The sequence below is a fragment of the Agelaius phoeniceus genome, chromosome 9, assembly GCF_051311805.1.
Source record: "Agelaius phoeniceus isolate bAgePho1 chromosome 9, bAgePho1.hap1, whole genome shotgun sequence".
NCBI classification, from domain to species: domain Eukaryota; kingdom Metazoa; phylum Chordata; class Aves; order Passeriformes; family Icteridae; genus Agelaius; species Agelaius phoeniceus.
Window position 1 is genome coordinate 17,929,392 of NC_135273.1, and position 20,786 is coordinate 17,950,177.

At 41.6% G+C, this 20,786-nt stretch overlaps 1 protein-coding gene across 2 annotated transcripts in view; it reads left to right on the forward strand.

Moving 5' to 3' along the window:
* The window catches only part of ARHGAP22 (Rho GTPase activating protein 22), a 120,726-nt gene that overhangs the window by 2,470 nt on the left and 97,470 nt on the right, over positions 1 to 20,786 (forward strand). For both annotated transcript variants that reach the window (XM_077183102.1, XM_077183103.1), the window contains exons 2-3: positions 11,617 to 11,816; positions 15,752 to 15,839. In XM_077183102.1, coding sequence (XP_077039217.1) covers positions 11,617 to 11,816; positions 15,752 to 15,839 — 288 coding nt within the window. The remainder of the gene's footprint in view (positions 1 to 11,616; positions 11,817 to 15,751; positions 15,840 to 20,786) is intronic.

Sequence of the window (20,786 nt, forward strand, 5' to 3'; positions counted from 1 at the left end):
TGGGATTGCTAAAGAGGATTCAGGTGATAAACAGTGGACAAACAAAGTATTCAGAAGGCTGGGAGAATATTCTGCATACAGTGAACATCAAGAGCAGCTGATCTGCTGCAAGCTGCTGCTTGAGTTTGGCTGACTTTTCAGATTTGTGGCTGTCAGCTCTGCCATTGGGACTTAGTTGTGGAAGGGAAGCAATGTGACTTCTGTGAACAGACAGATTGAAGAGAAGGGACAAGGAAGGATATCCTGAATATCTGTCACACTTGAGTGTGGCAGAAGGCAGCAATGTGGCTGAAGCCAGAGATGTTCCTGTATTTGCAGAGTTCTTGAGGTTCAAACCCCAATATGTGTGTTTGGCTAGCTAGCTCTTTGCTTCAGGCTCCCCACATTTGTGCAAACAGGAATGCTTCATTAATTTCTTTTTTATTTCCAATTCTCTAGTGAGAATGTGCCTTTAAACATGGAGTTGCGATGTCTGATGCTGTCATTTTTGTTTGACTTGTAGATTGTCCTTAAGAAAGCTCCTGGGTTTAAAGACATTCAAGCTTTTGAAAATGCCTGCTCTGGTCTTGAGCCTGACACCCAGGGTGTAGTTCCTAATGTCTGTGAAAGGCACAGTAGAGAACAAAGATAATTTGCCTTACTAAAAGTAACTATGTATAAGGCAGTCCTTGCTGTTCCACCAGCAGCCTCATATCTGTAACTCTGAAATGTGCATTCAGAGGTACACGTTCTTTTCATAAGATCTAGGAAGGTGTAAATCTCACAGATGGAAAATCTTAATGTGAATAAATGGGCCTTCTGGGAAGTCATTCATTCTGGCTGGGCCTGAATGGATTTTGCATTATTTTTTCATCTGTAGGGGTCCATGTACAGCAATTAGTGGAGTCCAGGATCCCAAAATAAGTAGCTGCAATGGAAAACATCTATTTTCGCTTTCTTCTTATGTGATAGGGTAGAAAAATATAGCCTTGCAGAGTGGAGGCAAGAGGACTTTCTGTATAGATTAGAGAGAAGGCAGTGTTCAGACTACATCCTTCAGTCTCAATGGATGCATTTTTGTTTAATTGTTTTTAAGAGATTAAAAAAAAAGGCATTTGATCCTTGGCTTGAAAAGTCCCAAAAAGGTTGCCAGCCCAGTTGCATTTAAATGTGCTAGAAAATGGCAGTTGGACTGGCTACAGGCTTATGCATTTGTATTTTGAGTGATGTGATTGCCCTCTATAGAAAGACAGTTAGCCTGCTGCCATCATATATAATTTACAGTATTCCTGTCTTCAGCACAATGTGTCTCAGTTGTAGAGGCACTAAGAATAACCCTTCTCCCCTTAATAGGGCTTTGTACTTTTGGGTGACACTATGACCTATTATTTCTGTTTGTGACATGCTCATACATATGTTACAAATTTTCCTTACAGTCATCATAATAAAACTTTTTATGTGTGTTTTAATTAAAACTTAGAGCCTAGAAAAAGTGATGGGAGACATTGTGGTTAGTTAGGCTGGTGCAAAACATACCAATATCCTTCATATGCCTGTAGTGGAACAGTTATTTCCCTCCTGGTGTGTGAAGAGCCATCCTTTCACCAGTCAGAGAAAGATGATGGAAAAGGGAGCTCTCATGTGTCCAGTATCCCTCACCAAATGCCAGCCTTGCACCTGCAGCCCCAGCTCTGCCCAGGGCAGCACTGGTGCCTGCACAGCCCCAGGTCAGCTCTGGTTAGAGGGGCTGGAGCTGTGCACAGCAATCCCAGAGCACGCGGGAGCCCAGCTCCTTGGCACCTCCAGCCTACCAGGCAAAGGGGAACACCCAGTTTCCTACTCCTGGAACCAAGGTAAACAGCCCTGGAGCTGTGAACTCCTCCAAACGCTTCCTTCAGCCCTGAGAGCCCACCAACATTGCTGGGAGCACAGGAGGCCCCGGGTGGGAGCAATCAGAGTGGCTGGTGCAGCTGGCAGAGAGGAGCCACCATTAAGGAGCAGCCCACCTGTGAGGGGGCAGTTCACTGCCCCACATCCTTGCAGGGGTGAGTCTGTAAGGCAGGAGAGGCAGTTTGGGAGCTCTCCTCTGGAAAGGTTTGTGGGTAAAAGGCAAGGATGAGGTGTTGGTAAGTATAATTAGATTTGTATCTCAGTTTGGTGGAGGAAGATATCTCTGAGATGGTAGGGAGCAGGAGATGGCTGTAGGGCTGCCTGCAGCATGAGCCTGGGTTTTGTCATGTTGCTTTGGAGAAGCTTGAGATGAAACTGCTGAGTTTAACTTAAAAACCTAAGGCAGGAGTACAGGGGCTGTGGAGGGAGTCATTGGTGCAGTATTGGATTAACTGCCCTGAAGGCAGCAGGAAGAAATAGGACCAGACTAAGGGGTAAAGAAGGGGACAAGTAAACTACAAGAGTTCCTTCTCACTGTGTGCAGCCCTAGGGAGGTGAATGAAGCATGGAGCTACTTTTGTTCTGTGGTACAGGCTCCTAGCACTGAGCTGCTCTGGTGCAGGGGTGTGTGGCAATGACCTGTGTTATAAGCTCTGGGCTCTAATTGTTTTTTTTGTCTCTGTTCTGATTCAGTGGCTGTGTGCATATAGAGATAGGGTCAAGAAAGTGATGTTTGTGGGATTCCTCCAGAGACAGGTTCATGTTCTCACCTTTACTTGGTGGCATGTCCTATGAAGAAGGACATGAGTTGTTCAAAGGTGTAATCCTCTCATCTTTGTACAGATACCCCTCTCCAATTGGATTCATGGTGTGTGCTGGAGTAATTGCTGCTCTTGGCAATAGCAGCTTTCTACCCCTGCCTGAAGGCTCAGGCAGGCAGTCATTCTCCTTAGAAAAAGCCCTGAAAAGTTTGCAGGCAGGCACCAGCTTATTAAGCACAGGCAGTCTGAATTTGACATAATGAACCATAGCCTCACCTCCTGGGGAGGGAAAGGAGCATTGAGAAAGAGCAGTAATTCAGCTCTGAGGGCAGCTGGACTACTGGGGAGAGCACTTGTGGGGAGGGAATTAAATATTAAAAATCACAAAGTCATAGGCTCTCTAATTACTAATAGAACATCACTGAGGGAGTACAGGGTGAAAGTGTCAGTCTGTGTGTAAATAGCACAGTGGAAGGGCTACAAATGCAAGCACCCTTCTCCTGAGAGGACAGTCACCTGCACTTTTAGCACCTGTATAAATGTATTACTCTTCATTGTAAGATTAGTACCAGAATTACTTTTTTTCCTTGCTGGCTTTCCCCTTACATTTATGGTAAATGATAGGCAAGCAGAGCAGCATAAACAACCTCATTTGCTTCCTTCAGCTCCCTGCAATATGGGCAGGGGAAGTTCAATGTAAGCTTCACTGGTGGGAAAGAGAAACTCCTTCATGAGGCTGCAGTGTGAGCTCTCTGCTGAGCTGGAAGAGGAAAGGATCTGTGCCCAGACTCTGCCCAGGCCTGCACATATTTAAGTCCTTAAAACTAACATGAGGGAGGGAGGGTCCTGCTGACAGTCTTTCTAACAGGTATTCCTTCCACAGAGCTTTTCTGTGCATCCTTTGTGCCCAATGAGTTGTAAATAAGCATTTATGAAGATCTCTAAAGAGAGATACTAGTTTTTTGCTGTGGTTGAAAGAAGTTACTTGTAATATCCTTCCTCTTAAAAGCAGGTGTTAGGAATTGTTATATTCACTAAGACTGTCATCCTGTGAACTGGTATTTGAGTTAAAACAACCTGTGGTATAAGAAATAAAGGGTAAAGAAGCTGCATATGTTGTTTCTAAAATGAGAACTGATTCTGTTGCATGGGAAGGGATTGGGTTGCTCATGATCTCTTTGGAAGAACAGTAGACACAGGGTTACTACTGACTCCTTTGCAGAGCTCCAGTTCAGGAGGAGCCACCTTTGCTTTATTAACCAGTGATGTCACAAGTACTTGTGGCTTAATGATCTGAGTACTTAGATTCAGAGTATGAATTAATGCAGGAGTAAGAATTCCTGTATTTCTTCTGCCCTTGTACCCCAGATCAACCCTGCTAGTGCAGCAGGTCACTTTCTCAGCTGTTGCACACAGTAGGAAGCAGGATTTGTTTGCACATTAAAAACAGGAACAACAGTGTTGAAATAGGCACACTGAGCTCTTGGTTATGCCCTAAAAAGCAGGGAAGGAGTGATGACCCTCCTGATCTTTGGATGACTGAAAGAAAAGAAATACAATGTTGTGGCTGAATTCAGGGAAGTTTATTGCTGAAAGTGGCTGGGTTCTGGTATCATTTCATCTTATGGCAAGTTGTTGGTAAAAGGCCTTGAGAGAGTTTTCTCTACTCTAGATTCTATTTTTTCAGTCCAGAATAATTTTGGAAAATTATATCCACTGGAGTGGGGTGGAAAAATTTCTTTGGTGCTCATAACATCATTTTTTAGGAACCATTGATGCTGGCAGCCACTGTCTGAGGAATATGGCCCATGTGCTTGGCATGGCACAGACAGTATTTAACAAAAGCATGTGGGTGACCAGAGTGCCTCTGAGGAGCCTGAGTTTTCACACTGCAGTGGGCCTATGCCTATGCTGCATCTGTAGGGCTGCAGAGCTACAATTTTGATCAGGACTCCACAGTATTTGGTGCTGTACAAACTCAGGCCACAGTCCCAGCTCCAAACTGAATGTTATTGTAGTCAGCATTTTTTTGTTTGTTCCTTAATCTACTGTGACTGGGAAGATTATTAAAAATTAATAGCCATAGACATTGGGAGGATTACAAGGGGTTGTTTCTGATTGCAGAGGGAATTCAAGGTATTTATACAGCCTTCCTTCTCTGACCTGATTTGACTCACTAAAACACCAGGAAGAAAAAATATCTTAGAACTTTCTACCATTCCAGTGCACAACTTTTCTTATAAAAAGGTCTCACCTTGTCAGTGTAGGAATGTAAGCTGTGTGTATTGGCAGATGGAAAGAGCAGAATGGAAGAAGGAAGAAAGGAGTAAGACTTTTTTCTTCTGGCAGGGGTGAGCTGTAGCTCAGTGTGGTTGTCAGTGGGGTTACAAGAGCTGTGCCAGCAGCAGAGATGCCTTCAGCAGTGTGGGATATGGAGATTTCTTGTCAGGTATGCAGCTCTAACCAACCAGACAGAGAACATATACAGCTTCCCAGAGATTGTGCCAGGGTTCAGTGGGAGTGGGGAGCTGGTGCTCGGGTGTGCTGGATAACGTTGTGGTTGTGGTGTCTAACAGGTGCCATGTGCTTTAAAGCAAATCATCCAATAGCTGTGACCTAAGTGCTGCTCTGTCCCTTGAACAGTCTGCAGTGGATCCAAGTAGGAGATCTCAGAGGATAGTGCAGATAAAGGGACTTTAAAATACAGTCTTTTGCTGGGAGCAGCTTCTGTACTTGTTCATGTATCATCAAAATGGCCTGTAAGTCTGGTTTTGCAATAGGAAAGGATGTGGGCTATTTCACTTTGCTAGATTGTAAATTGTTAGGTCAATCTGTTGTAGCAGAAAGAATTAAGTCATTATCCTTTCATCTTGGCACTTATCCATGATCTAATGCTAATGGTTTGAAAAGACTGGCATGGCTATGTGGATTTGCAGGGCAGTTTCAAGAACAGCTGGTGGCAGGTTACTACAGTATTTAAGGTTTGTTCATTGACAGGTGTCAAAATCACCACACATTCCTACAACTTGAAGCTGTAACTCCAATTCTCTTGCAAATGCAAGGTTAAACTCAAATAATCATTCTGTGGAGTTGAGACCTGCTGGCCTTCTTGCTGATAGTGATAGTGAAGTTCAGGACTGAAGTTCAGGACTACTTTGTGCAATAGCTGAAAGGTCTCCAGTGTGAAATGTCAACCAACTAAGCAATGCCCCTTTACCTACATGATAGCAATGGATTGCCAAAATCCATTTTCCTTTTCCATCCTTTTCCGGAAGTCCAACATGCCAACAATTTGTAACAATAAAGATGAATGTTCTTCAGGAGAAAGGGATTAAATTATCCCAATGACTATATGTTTTGGGTTGGGTTTTTTGTTTTTTGGGTTTTTTTTTGTATTGTGTGGGGTGGATCGCATCGATTATCAAATATACTTGTGTTTTCCTTGACCAGTAAATACACATAAACACACATACAGCAACACAAACTGATATATATTAATGCAGGAAAGGTCCTGCATTAATATATATCAGCTTGTGTGGCTGTATGTGTGTTCTCTGATGTGATAAAGACATCACCAGGCTGTTGGCTGAAAGAAAAACAAATCAAGGGAAGGAGTTAAACATAGCACGGCACTTTGCTCTGTAAAGTGTTGTGAGGAGACAGGTGCAGCTTTCTTGAGCAGAAGTGATGGAGCACAAGCTGGCTCTTAGGGTAGAGTTTCTGAATGTGGCAATTGTCATCCACATCACAAAATATGAGCAGCTACATGGCTGTGTAGCACCATTTTGTTTCTGTAGAGATTGCTACTCTGTCTTGAGGGAGCTAAAAGCTCTTGTCAGTTCCTTATAAGTGATATTCTTCTGATTGCCTAAAAATATCTTGTCACTAACAACTTCAAATATTCTGCCTTTAATTATTCACTTATTGTGTTTCAAGATGCTTAATTCTCAGATTGTACTAAGGAAGTACCTTGGTTTTGTTTGTGTTTACTGACTCTGGTATCTTAGCAATCAAATTTAAACACTAATATGGTTCTGTGATGGACACAGAAAAATCTAAACCAGATATTTTATTGCCTACAGTTCAGTGAAAGGAAATTCAGTATCTGTTTATAGGCATATTACCTGCATTTCCAGTGAATCCTTTTTATAGGGACAAATTTGAATTAAATAAACCAGTGGAGAATATGATTTATAGTATGGGAAGCCACTTCCCTTTGTGGCTAGTACTTTAAATGAAGACTATATTAGAAATAATATGTAGTGTCACAGTGTCATCAGACTGAAGGAACACCAGAGCAAAGTGCCTTTATTGTAGGACAGTTTGTTGGCCAAAATCAATTATAATGACTGTATTGATTTTAGCTAACTGCCTATGAAATTTCAAAAGATTACATCTTTAATTGATATTGAATTGCATTGATTTGATTGATTTCCATGTCTGGTTTAAGTAAGTACTTATGGAGTGTTCAGATCTCTAGTGGTGTTCAGAGCTGGTAGTGGGAGGGGAGAGCAGAAGAGATTGTATAATATTGCCAGGCAGGATTGAACTCAGGAAGGGGGGATGGTATGGACAGGGGAGGGAAGGTGTTGTCTCTATTGTGTGCATGCTCAGGGTGGGAGAGAGATAGATGTCATGAGAAAACAGGAATGTGGCTGTTGCTTGGAGGCAGATCTGAGTTGCAGAGGAACTCTTGTAGTGCTGTGGGGCCCTCTGGATAGGGATTGCTGCCTCTGTAAGGAGTGGCAGTGTGGCTCCATTCAATTTGACCCATCCACTCCTTAGGATAATCTCTGGTTTTACTTTTAGATGCATGACAACCAAGTATGGGGTTTTGGAGGGGAGTTTATTTAGTGTAGTCTAGGCATTTGCACAGTGAGTATGGAGCAGCATTTCACTGCCCTGTCTCATATTCCTCCTCCCATCTTCATGGATATGAGAACTTCCATGTGCCAGTGTCACTTCCAGTTGTAGGAGTGATTTCGAGGTGTGTAATTCTGATTCTTGCCCTACAGAACGATTTGCCCTCCCAGAATGGCCTGACTCGTTAGTGCCACCTGTGGGTCTGCCCTTACCTCGCTGTGCTGCACTCACCTTTGTGAGTGTTTTTGGGGATGGTGTGGTTGTGGTTGGCGCTTCAGTACTGCCGTGCTGTGCAAATGAATCCTAACCCTTTTCCCAAGGAGAGTTTGAATCCTTTCTACACTGATTTCTGTTTAGAACTTAGGTGTATGACTAAATCAATAGTCAGCTAATGATAATGTGAAGAGTGAAACAAACCTGTGTGGTGTTATTGAAAACACATTACTGGATCAGAACTCCAGAGCATGTAAAGTATTTGCTGAGTTGTGAATCTGATTTATTGATTTGTTTTCTTCCTGTTCTGCTGATTCCATAATTCTGTTAAATAGATAAGCACAAATAATATATTTCTACCATTAAGAATCAAGGGCTTGGTGTACTGCATTAGATTATCAAAGCAGATATTTTGATCCCAGTAACCTGAGATAGCTGCTGCTTAAAAGGCAGGCCGTGCTCATTCTGACCTCTATGCAATTATTGTATTCTGTGAAGCATGCAATATAAGCATCAATGCTGTTAATAGCCATAAATAATTCCTCTTTCTAAAAATTTCTATCTGATCCATGTTGTTGACTTGCAGATGAAGTTGCTAAGTATGTCCCTAATGAAATTAACTATTACAGTCTTGACCAGAAACGAAGGAAATGGAAAGCAAAGACAGCATGAAGAATTAACAATCATAGCAATTGATTGAGACATGGTGCTGCATAAAATAAAATAAGAAAAAGTTCTGCATTCTCCTGAGACTGATCATGAAAGCTCTAATTCTTGACTAAAATAAATAATTACTATGTGAGCTATACAAATAGTATCAAAGGGGGATTGAGGGAACATACAAGGTAACATATCTGGTAATATTTCAAAGCAAGATGTTTGATGTCTTTTGTGAGGTCTGTGTCAATACAGATGGTAGGTTTCCAGTTAAATTAAACTAATTTCTGTTTAGAGTGAGAGATAAAGTAGCAGAAGGTGTATATAACTACATGCAAGTCAGGAAAACTGGAGGCTGATGGGATTTTCATGCTGAAGTCAGAGAGTGCTAAGGTACTTCAATGTGGAGATGACTTAGATGCTTGCTGAAAGATGGATTTTGGTATCACTAGACTAATTGGTTACCTTAATAGCCAAGATGTCCCCTAAGAACCATTATAGTGCCTTTGATAAAAGCAAATTTTTGGGGTATTTATTTTTGTAATGACATAATTTGTAACATGAGTGTGGATTGGAAATTGGACAGTCTAAACCAGATTGCAGTTTGGTCGTAGTTGTAAAATGGGGTTTGGGATGAGAGAGAGAGGTTTTATCCAACTCAGTTCCTCTGGGCCTCTGCAATAGAGATTTAAACATGAGCAATGAGTTTTCTTACTGAGAAATAGGGTCCTGTGTGCCTGGTGGTGATGGGGAGGGGGCTGGGGGTGCTGGTACCTCTGTCACCATCTGCCAGAGGATGCTGTGCTGCCAGAAGGGTGGATGCTAAAGCCTGAGGATGCTGGCTGTGTGGGGGAAAGTGGTTCTTGATATTTACAGGAATGAAAATACCTGAGAGAGCTCAGACTACAGCGAGTGAGCTTAGATAATATGCCTGGATACACTAAAGCCTGATTTTAAGTGAACTCTGTATTATTTTTTTTCTGTTGTTTTGGCACATAAATGTAATCAGAATGAAGGAGTACTGGGTTGGAAAAGTCCAAAAGTTGCTGGTAAATTTTACTAATTTAAGACTAATGCTGTATATGAGCTCACATTAAATTCAGCAATGTATTTTGGGCATAAACTAAATGAAGACTAATTCTTAAAAAGCTATGATGCTGCAGCAGCTCTTCTTACTTAAAATTTACTTAAAATTACTTACTTAAAATTTTAACTTTTAAATTAATTTTGAAGTGAAACTAAAAACAAACAAAAAATTCTTACAGCACTAAATAGTTATAATTTGAAAACTAATTTCTCTTGATTGAGCCACAAGGCAAAACCTGTTCTTTACAGTTTTGTAGAGAGCAGCAGGATTTACCTTAGTAGTTTAGAGAAACGGGAAAAAAATCCATACTGCCTGTCAGTCAGGGCTTTCATCAAGTCTGAAATTTAAGAAAGTGATGCATCTTGTGTCTATAAATCTGGAAGGGTTATGGGGTCAGTATAAGTGCCTGCTGGATGGCTATAGGAGAGGTGAGTGGATCCTTAAGACAGAGAGGAAGGAGAAAATGAGGATTGTATCACCGAGACTTTTTGATAATGGGAGGGTGTGATACCATTCAGGTCTGCCCTCTGCTGATGGAAGTGTTTAGTGTGTAGATGTGCTGGTTTAGAGCTCTTTATAAAGCACAACATGATGACCTGACAGCCAGGTCATGAGGAAGGTCAAAGCAGATTTTATCACAGACACCAATGTGATTTTCCTCTCTGGATTACACTGAGGAGGCTCTTTAAAGATTTGACCTAAGTCCCTTATCTGCCTCCTTATTTTGCAATTTGCTTCATGGAAGTGAAGAAATAGGATCAATTTTAATGTTGCAAATGTGATTTAAAAAAAAAAAAATTCCCCAAACCCTGCAAATCCTTGTTATTTTTCTTTGTTTGGTGAATACTGACAATTTCATCACTGTGGTGAGGCACCAGGAGCAGAAACCAATGGTAACATCAAGGCCATGGTTAGTTCTCTGAACACAAAAGAGGCAAAATTAGACAGTACTCTGAGAGGCAGAGGCTTGCTTTGCCCTTTCTTGTGGTGGTTTGAATTAGCTGTAGTGTATCAGGGGTACCTGGATAAGAAGCTTGCCTGGTTTTAGCTGCAGCAGTTCACAGTGTTAATGTGAGATATCAGTGATGCAGATTTACTGGTACTGGCCTGTAAACTCATGCCTTGTTCCAAGTGGGCAGTTATAAATTGTGCTTTAAGTTAGCTGAATGCAGAAAATGGGAAGGGGCTGGATCATATTAGCCCCAATGAAGGAAAAATGGCATGAAATATTAAATAACTATTATTATAAGATACTTCATAAATCCAAAGGAGGTGGAGGGGGAAAAGACCTATGAGGACACCTAACCTATCTATTCTGGAGGACTGGCTTGCTGCCTGCAATATGGAATCATGGTCTGCTACTCCAGACTAGTTCTGACTGCCCCAAGCTTTAGTATTCTTAATGCAAGAGAGGAGGAAAGAAAGGGTCATAGACTTTTTTTCTATTTCTTAAACTTTTCCTCACTTGTTTTATGTTTCTGAAACCCTTCCTCAGATTTACATGTTGGTTTTTTCCTCTATTTTGTCTTTTTATTTTTTAATTTTGTTTTTCTGCTTCAGTGTCAGAATGCCCTGAAGAGAGAGATGACTTCAATAATTCTGGATAGCTGTGTTCTCTCTATGTCTTTTGTATGGATCACAGTCACTACTTTGATTGACAATTCTATTTTTAAATTTTCCTCAGTTTTTAATTTTTTTCTCTCCTATGGCAGCTGGGTTCCCTGGCTAATCCCCCCCAGACTGGTAGTGTCTGGAGTGAGAATATTTTTTTATACTCGCTTCTTCTCTTTGTGCCCCCTCACGATACATCTGCAAATCCTCATCAGGCAAGTATCCTGTTAGGAGAGAGCAATATCATTATTCCCATGTAGAGCTGGGAGGCAGTGATGATTTTTGCCACAAAGAATGGTTGTATGAGCAGTGGAACCTCAGTGGAGGTGTTATGTCTCCTTAGACACTCTGGAGTGAGAAGTGCCAAAAAAGGTGATGTTTGTCCTGTGTTTAACTGTCATGAATTTGAATGTACACCCTGACAAACAAGTACTTGTTCAAGAAGGAAACATGTCTGTCCATATCTGAGGAGGAAGTGTGGAACAGTTATTTAGCCTCTCTGAGTGTTCTTGCTATTGTTTCTTTGTTTCACTTGCTCTGTAATTGCCTTTTCAGCCCGGTCAAGGAGTCTGGTGATGGGTGAACAGATTGGGCCTCCCTCCAGACCATCTTCCCCAAACCCTCAGGAACGTGTGCTGAAGTGTGGCTGGCTAAAGAAGCAGAGGAGCATCATGAAGAACTGGCAGCAGCGCTGGTTTGTGCTGCGTGGGGATCAGCTCTTCTATTACAAGGATGAAGAGGAAACGAAACCTCAGGTATGACTAGAGAGCTGCAGGAGCTGTGGTTGTGACTCCTGTGTGATCACAGCTGTGCTTGGATTGACAGCTCATTTCAGATGTTTTCTGTCCTCGCCAAAGCCATTCACACTTAAGGAGGCTCAAAGGCATGAGATGTTGCAGGGAGGTTTTTCTACTACCAGACAAGTGGTGGAGCTTGGGAAAAGGTTAGAAGGTGCTTACTTACCCACTAGGGCATGCTGACCTCCAGATCTTAGTATAGTCAGCTGTGAGACTGGAGTTTGACAAGAAGAGCTATGGAGTTGCAGATTACTGAGGCAGGAGTGATTAACCTTCTTGCTCAGCTGGGACTTGTTATCTCCCAGCTAATCCTTGTTAGCCATGAGGTGAAACAGCTGCTTAGAGCTGGCTTGTGTGTGTGGAGTGTGTAATATGTGTTTTAGTGGGGAGGAGGGAGTGGGTGCTGTGCTATGGGCTAAAGTTTGCAGAGGAGACAAAGAATTTCTTATTCATGTTTTTCTAAGGCCTGAAAAATTCTCTCAGAGCATTTGAGCTAAGGTCTTTCCTGTTGCTGTAGTGGATTATGCATCATAATTCACGTAGTCATTGTTTTGACTGTCAGGCCTTTAACCAGAGTCATTGAACAGAGGGAACATAATTGAATGAGCCAGACAATGTCCCTGTGCTGCTGGCTCCTGATGAGTCAGTACAGGCATTACAGAGTGACAGTCAGCCTGTGTAATATCATCACCATCCACACACTCATTAGAGACAATTATTAAACTGCTTGATGCAGCTGCCTGCTTGACTGTCACACATAAATTTCATTGTAGAGTGAGAATGGAAATTAATATTCCCCTGTGGGTCTGACATAAATACGGTAGATGAATGAGGATGTTGACTGAATCTTATATCTTGCACTCTCCTGATCAGGGATTTGGTCCATAATTATGGAAAGTCTGCTGTGTAAGGGCTAGAGAGATTTGAACTTGATGATGTAAGTTGATTACTCAGGATGCTTCCAGCAACAGATGGATTTTGCACTTTCAAACCAGGCACCTTATCTTCCATATGCAATGCATGTGGGAGAGCTGGGCACTTCTGAACCGTGTCAGTGAACATGATGAGGAAGAAATGGCCTCAGGCAGTCAGGCTGTGAAGGGTCTCTTTAACCCTGGCTCTTTTTGGGCACAGAGTTACATTTATCACTGTGGGAAGATATTTTGTACAGGATGATACAGGACTATGTTCTGACTATTCTTGTAAGAGTTGCAAATTAGGTTTTGCATCTGACTTCAGCTGGGACTGTATGCATCCCATAGGTGAGGTGTACTTATGGGACTCAGAGACAGCTGTGGCTTGGGATTCTCTGGAATGAAGGGGCAATGGCACAGGTGTGCCCATGCACCTTAGGAAGACAGCTGAGACCCTTTGTTGTAGGGAGATTTTTTTATAGGCTTTGAAGATATTTTCTCCAGTTGTTATTGATATTAATCCCTAATTTTCTTCAGCCCTAAAGGTACTCATGCCTAATTTAAGTATTTTTGGTTTATTTATTAAGTATGGCCTTTAACCTTGTATGTAAGAACTAAATCAATAGTTTCACTGAAATTCCCATTGATCTTCCACCTACTTGATTGTTTATACATACTCTGGAAGAGAGTTGTATTCTTGTTGTTTACCTGATAAAGTCAAATGAGATTTATGGCATAATGTTTCAAAAGAGAAACATGAAACGACTTCTTTTTCTTCATGGATGTTGCCTTGCCTATTTTTATGAAAACTTGTTGTTTCAGATTCTTAGAGGAAACTGCAGATACTCTTCCTTTAATAATATTGCTGAAAAGGTGGAATTGTAATCTAATGGCAGGAGAATCACACAGGCTTTCTGGAGTGAAGATGAATTTTTCTGTTGTCTTAATGGTTTGAGTACTGTTGAAGGTACTCGGTTTTTATTTGTGTGCCACATGACAGTTGCAGTTGCACAGCCCACTCCATCAGAGACCAAAGGTTAGAGGGTGGATCTGCAGCCATTGCTTTTCTGCAGAGTTTTCTTTTTTTTGCCCCATGAGGACAGGGGGAAGGGAGGACTGACCTGCAAAGAGTTTTTGATGCTCCTACTGACTCTGTCAATATGTTTGTGTTTTTAAAGGAGCTTTGGGCTTGTTCCTATTCCCAGGAAAGGAGAGAGCATACATCCCTCCCCAGTTTCCAGGGGAAAAGAAGCCACTGTGCAGCTGATTCATTAACCCTTCCTTGAGTATTGACTTGACATGATGAAAGGCTTTAATGCATCTGCAGTGGGCTTGAATTTTGCCCTTTAGAAAGCTGCAGAATTTTCTAGAATGTGTTCTGGACTCTAAAGATGATGTTCTATGCAATACTTTTTGATGCCATTTGGAATTCAGATGCATCTGCATCTGCAACAAAGTTGCCTTTCCTATGTTTTCCTGTTATCGATGGAATGTCTTCAATTTATCTTCTAATTTCAGTGAACCCCAGAGCCAAATTGCAGGGCAACAGGATTGGGAGGTAAGGGTGGTGAAGGCTTATCCTGTTGTGTTAACCTATTTTACCTCAATTTTAAATCTTACAACCATTCTTGAGAAACCACTCAGCATGGACTTTGCTAAGTGCCCTCCTCCAGGGTGTCCTTCCACAACCTTACACTGGGTAGGGGACAGGAGCTGAGCCTTGACTCTGTTGAACAAAGCATTTGTAGGAGGATGCATTCCTGAGGAGCAAATCTATGGAAGCTATACTGAATAGTGACAATGCAAAGTAACACATCTGGCTTCACTGTTTATAGAGAAGATTGCAAAGCTCTTATGATGAGTTGTCTTCTGTAAGTTGAAATTCTGGATTGTCTGTCTCATGAGACACTAATTGTATTACTCCATTGTATGTGGATCTGGAAGCTGACAAATAGCATAACTGGAATTTGTTTTGATTACCAATGTTATGATGGTCCAGTGTGTCTTGGATTTGGTTGTTGCCAGATCAGTAAACATACATAGCTACATTCTCATCAGCCAGAGATATGTGTGAAAAACCCGACTGAAACTTTCTTCATTTTCTGTTCATCAAGAAAAGATGCTTTGGACCTGTTTGCATTCCAGGGCAGTTCAGTGCAGGAGTGGGAACTGCTGATTACCTTCTTCATGGCTTAACTCTTGAGAGTCCCAGAGTCTGTCTGATTGTGCATAGGTCCTGAAGAATGTTAGCTGGAAACCCTTTAAAATACCAGAAATTAAATGCTTGTTTCACTCAGGTTACTGGAGAAGAGCTTCTTGTGATGTCTTTTTCAGTTTTTCCATAGATAAAGAGGATTTTGTTCACTTTGAAGATACTATGTCACCAGCTATGCAGAGTTCCCAAACTGGAATACATTGCGTTAATTATGCTTGGGCTCAAAATGGAAATGAAGCTGAATACTGGCAGCATTTGAACTTGGGAAGTAAAGGGGCTCAGGTTTTTTCTAGGAAAGCTATAGTCTTTGGGATTAAAAAGCAGTCCATTGTTTTTCAAACCTGAATTATCTGCTCTCTTCAAGTATTTCCCTGGGAACTTCTGTGTACTGAGCATCTCTGGAAAATCAGCCATTTTATTCAAATGCATGCTGCAACCAGAAATTCAAGGGTGTCAGAAGAGTCGGTGTAATGTGAGATGAAACTCTTGCAAGGGATAATTAGGTATGGAAACCAAGGACAATCATTTTTGCATGCTCAGTAGTGTTATTCCAGAGGAAACAGCCTTAACCAGCAGTGTCCAGTGTGAGAGAAAGGACAGTGAAGCAGGTGGATGACCAGCTCAAATATTTTCTTGCTCAGAACTGTGGAAAGGTGTAGGGATCAGTAGATGAGCAGGACTTGAGTTCTACTATGCATTTTATTATCTTTTCCTTACCCTTTTAGAGGCCTTTTCCTTTTCACTAATGTTTGTGTCCATTACAGGGTTTGATACTACTGCAAGGCAGTCAGGTGAACGAGCTGCCACCTAATCCTGATGAACCAGGGAAACATCTGTTTGAAATTACTCCAGGTATGCCAGCATTTTTTTGTGCTTTCACTACAACATCACATCACTCCCATCAGTTGTCACGAATGGTAATTGAGGTGTATTGATCACTCCTGAATGTTCTGATACACTGGCAAGATTATCCAGTGAGACTGAGAAAGGGGATTTGACTACATGGTGTTCTTTGTTCTGGATATAAGTGCTGCTGTGGTGCCTCATTTTCATTTTACAGTAGTTGAGATGCATCATGGTCCTTGACTTTCCTGTTTGGAGAGGCTTTTTTCTTGCAGCATTGTGTAGTCTCTCTATGGATCCATTTTTCCGGTTGTTGCAGGAGAAACAGGCACAGAACTTAAGGAAAAGTGGTATCTGGATGCAATTTCTTTCATGTATACTAATTATTTTGGGAAGTGGGTGGGAGTGCAGACAAAAAGCTTCAAAACACTTCCCTTTTGGATAAAAGGTTTAAGAAAATAAATGGCCTAGCATGGAAGTGAGGTTGAAATTTTTTCAGGTAGAAAATCTAATGATCTGTCACGGAAGTATTAATGTAAAACTTTTGCAGTCATTTTAGGTCCCATATTAATGCTTTCTGGGGACAGAGTTGGTATCTCCAGGATAGATTTGGAATTAAGTTCCCTATTGCAGGAGCAATTTGATTCAGTTCTGATTGTATTTGGGAATATTTGTGTTGTATTTGTGTTCAAACCCTGCACATAGGTTGTCTGCAAAATGAAGATGTTTTCCCCAACTTATGCAGCTAAATCCCATTTGTAGTTAACTTAGTTGCTACATGGATAGTAAATATTGAAAACCACTATGAATAGCCAGTCAATACAGAATGTGATTGACACAGATGTCACTGCAGAATGTGGCCCGAAGAGTCGCCCAATTTGTTCACAGTACATTTATTCTGTGCTGGTTTTGGCATTAATACCTTTTCTTTTTTTCCATGTGTTCTGAAATGACCGTGTTCTGCGTGGCTGCCAGCCTGCAGAACACCCACATAGTGAACAGCTCTGAAACAGATGCCAGATAGGAAGATGCCAGCACAAATGATCTTGCAGGACCCAGATCTGTTTCCCATCACTGCCCATCTTTCCCTGTGTTGGATGTATGGCCATGATCACATTTCTGCCTAACTGTGTTTCATTTATCCCACTATAAGCTAGCACTCTACAGTTTCTATAGCAATGGTAAGATATTATTTTAAATCTGTCACAGCTAAGTTGGGGATGTTGTGAATACAGGTGCATTCAATAGCTCAAGTATAGATTAGGGTTTTACTGCGCTAGTAAGCATCAAAGCTTTAACCAACAAAATTAAGAACGGAGTGAAACATTCCTAAAGTGTACCTATAGCTGATACCAGTTTATCTGGCAAAGAGAAGAGGCTGAGATCTGAGAAATGTCCAAAGGGTTCCAAAGTCTGTGGTACCAGTTATCTCCAAAAACCTATTTTGTCATTGTTGGCTAAGGTATTCAACGTCCTTAATGTGCAACTGTTGCTGTGATCTTGCCACCTTTCCTGTGCTGCAGGCTGTATTAAGCTTGGCTGTGAGAGCTGTTCCCTCAGAGGGCAGGGACTGGAGTAACAGCATGTCCTGTGCTGTAACAGAGCCTGTATTGATTTTCTGCTGAGTAACAAGAACTAATGATGGGCATTGTGTATTATTCATGTTTCATCAAGTTCATTTCTAAGCTGTATAGGGCAGCTGGGAGAAGGGTTAACTAGGGACATGAGAGGCTGCAGAACAGTTCTACAGTCAAACCAGGGTTAGATCTGGTCACAGGACTTCCTGAAATATATTCTCTATATTCCTTTTTGGGGAAACTGTGTAAATTTCTGGACCCTTTTGAATCCATTCATGCTTCCCTCCATCATAGAAGTTCAGAGTGGAATGGTGGGGTAAGCTGTGGGTGTAAGTTGCTCTCATACTCCAGTGCACATTAGCAGGTGGTGGGGGATGTTTTTGTAAAGTTATGAGGGTAGTATGAGGTCAAGTGCAAATGTTGTACCATTTGGGGTAATCATTCCACAGCAGCTGGTATTTATGGATGAAATGATCTGTGTTGTTTGGGAGAGGAGTCCAAATCTGGCAACAAAAAACAGCATCTGCTGTTGCCAGGGGCAACAGAATAACTCAGTGCTGACCTGGGGTTACAGTGCATTTTGGAGTGGTGTAATGCAGCTTGTAAGAAACCACAGGGATTAAGCTCTGAGAAAGTCTTAGGGACTGTTGATGACTTAAGTGCTTCTGAAGTCTCACCTTTTAGGAAACACTGTTTTAATGTCTACCTAGTTTCATTCCCCAGTCTTTGCAGCACTATGAGATGCTCAAGTTCGTCGCAGACAGAGAATTTCCTGATACAGTAAGGTTTTTAGAATCAAGAAGGGGAATGGTAAAAAGGTTCAGAAGTTAGGAGGTATTCATGGTACTCACTTTGATGTCCCTTATCACTGATGATAGCTAGTTCCTTCTTCTTGCCATGGTGCTTTTCGCCAAGGTGAACAGTGACAGCTCTTAGCTGAGGGTTTCTGTGAGAATGAGAGTGCAGTTTTGTAATGAGTTTAATATTTTCATTGAAAACAGCTGCTGAATGGGTTGATCTTGTTTCTGTATATTTAATCATATCTTTCATTTCAGCTCTCATGACTGAAAAAAAGTTCTAAAACCAGTTGGACTTCAGGTCAATCCAACTAAGGTGGTGAAAACCTGCAGGTTGGCTGCACCTTCAGGTTGTTTTCTGTGCTCCAGTTGAGTTAGCAACAGCCCTCTCATTGGTGAAGCAGTTCATTCCTTTTCATAGCTGTTACCTTGGTCTTTTTGCAGACTTAGCCAGAGCAAGGGTCACTGCTTATACATGATTTACATGTCAAAGGTTATTTTCAAAACTTTAGAAGTCAGTTCTCTATGGTGTGCTCTTTCAGTTAGTTATAAAGACTGAATTCACCATAGGCAACTTGCCCTTACAAAAGGAACTTGCATGGAACACTGAGTCCTTCAAAGATGGAGTAGTGGTTGCATAATGCCAGAAGTTAGGCTGGGGCAAAATAAAATGCCTCATGCAGAAACATTGTGCAGGGCTTATGCAGGAGCTACTTCATGGCCTTGGTTGGGCTATATAACAAGAAGGAAAATCAAGAAAGGCAGAATAAGAAGGTAGGAGTCCTAATTCTTACAGGAACAGTAATTGTTGTCTATTTGTTCTGTAGGGGTCCATTTATGTTGTTGACAGTATCTGACAGAGAAGTTGGAGTGGCAGCTTGTTTGTCTTGTACCAGCAGGTGGAACGGTGCCCACAGAGCAGTCTGATCTGTGGTACACTTCTGCATCCCAGGTGATCAACACCAATTAAGCTATTTTTGTGGCCTTTTAATCTCAGTTCCTGTTGAGATGCTGTGTAATTAAAATACCAGGAGGAGAAATTAGAAATTCATACATTGAAAATCATTCCGTGTTCTCTATTATTCAATGCAAATTGCAATTCCAATTAACAGCAGGATCCTGAGTTTGCCATTGGTAATTAAGTTTTCTCCTGAAGTCTACAGCTGAAAACTGACTGTGCATATCTAAATATGCAATGATGTTGATATTTGAGAGGTATATTTAGATTCCTGAGATTTGGCATCCACCATATTGACTGGGGAAATGGCAGCAAAATAAAGTAAGTTTAAGACAGAGTAGTTGCAGCAGTGAATTCTGGAAACACTTAGCAAGAGAGAGCTGTGGATGTTACCATGTCCATGGCATTGCATTGGCCTGGACAAGAAGATTGGTGGTGTTGGTTTTGCAGTGGAGGGCCCTGTCAGATCTGTGTTTATTACTTGTAGATGTCCAGAGCATAGCTGAGAGCATGCAGTTATAAGTCATTAAAAAACCTAAATGTCTCTTGGAACATAAGATAGACTTTTCCATTTATTGAGGGGTGAGAAACAATAAATGTCTTTTCTAAATTGCCTTTCCAAAGGAGTGCCTAGAATGATAAAATTGTATGCTTTCTTTGCAGTCATAGTCTGGAAACAGTTTTTTGTATTATTACATTTTTTCTTGGGTTGAGACCTTTAAGGTAATAACGTTCTAACACTCAGATGATGATGAGTACATCTCCTTGCCTTTTCCCAGCTGCAGTGCCTTTTTATGCTCAAGAGCAGTTTGAGTTTCTCTGGAAGCGTGTATGCTGAAGTTCTGTGCCTGGGAGTGCTGGTGCGTTGTTCTCTCTGTTCTGCTTGCTCCCTCTCTCCTGAGCACTAGATGGTGCTGCTTCTTTCCAGCTTCTGCTGGGGCTCTCGCTGTCTGTGATGGCAATGCCTTGAATCCCTGGAGCGCGAGTTCATCCTCTCAGAGCAAACTAACCACTCTGTTTTGCTCATTCGTGTCTCCTCAAAGCAAATCAGCAGCCAGGAGTTCCCTAACGACGTCTTTGCCCAGCCTGTGAAGCCAATGCTGTGCTATGTAGGCAGAATGCGGTACTGAATACATTCCTGCACGTTTGCTCAGTTGGTTAGAGCGTGGTGCTAATGATGCCAAGGTTGTGGGCTTGATGCCCCTATGGGTCAATCACTAAAAAGCTGGGTTTGATGATCCTTGTGGGTCCCTTCCAACCCAGAATATTCTGTGATTCTGTAATATTCTATACTGAACACACTCCATGAATTCACAATGTACAGCTGCTGTCTCAGATGCCAAAATCAAGAGTCTTTGAAAACATTCAAGTTCATATTGTTTGCCTATTTCAATCTTTTTTTGGTCTTAAAACTGTAATATAAGAGAGAATATGCTCTGTATAGACACACACAGTAATGACTGTGTAGGGCAGCCACTCGGATGTAGGTCTCCACTGTTTCAGGTTAACATACTGACCCAGTGCTTATGGGCTATTTAGTGGCATCTGTCTGACTATTTTCCTCTTTCCCCATTCTGAGTCTGCTAAACTTATTTTTAAAAATATGTATCTTCAAAATTTTGCA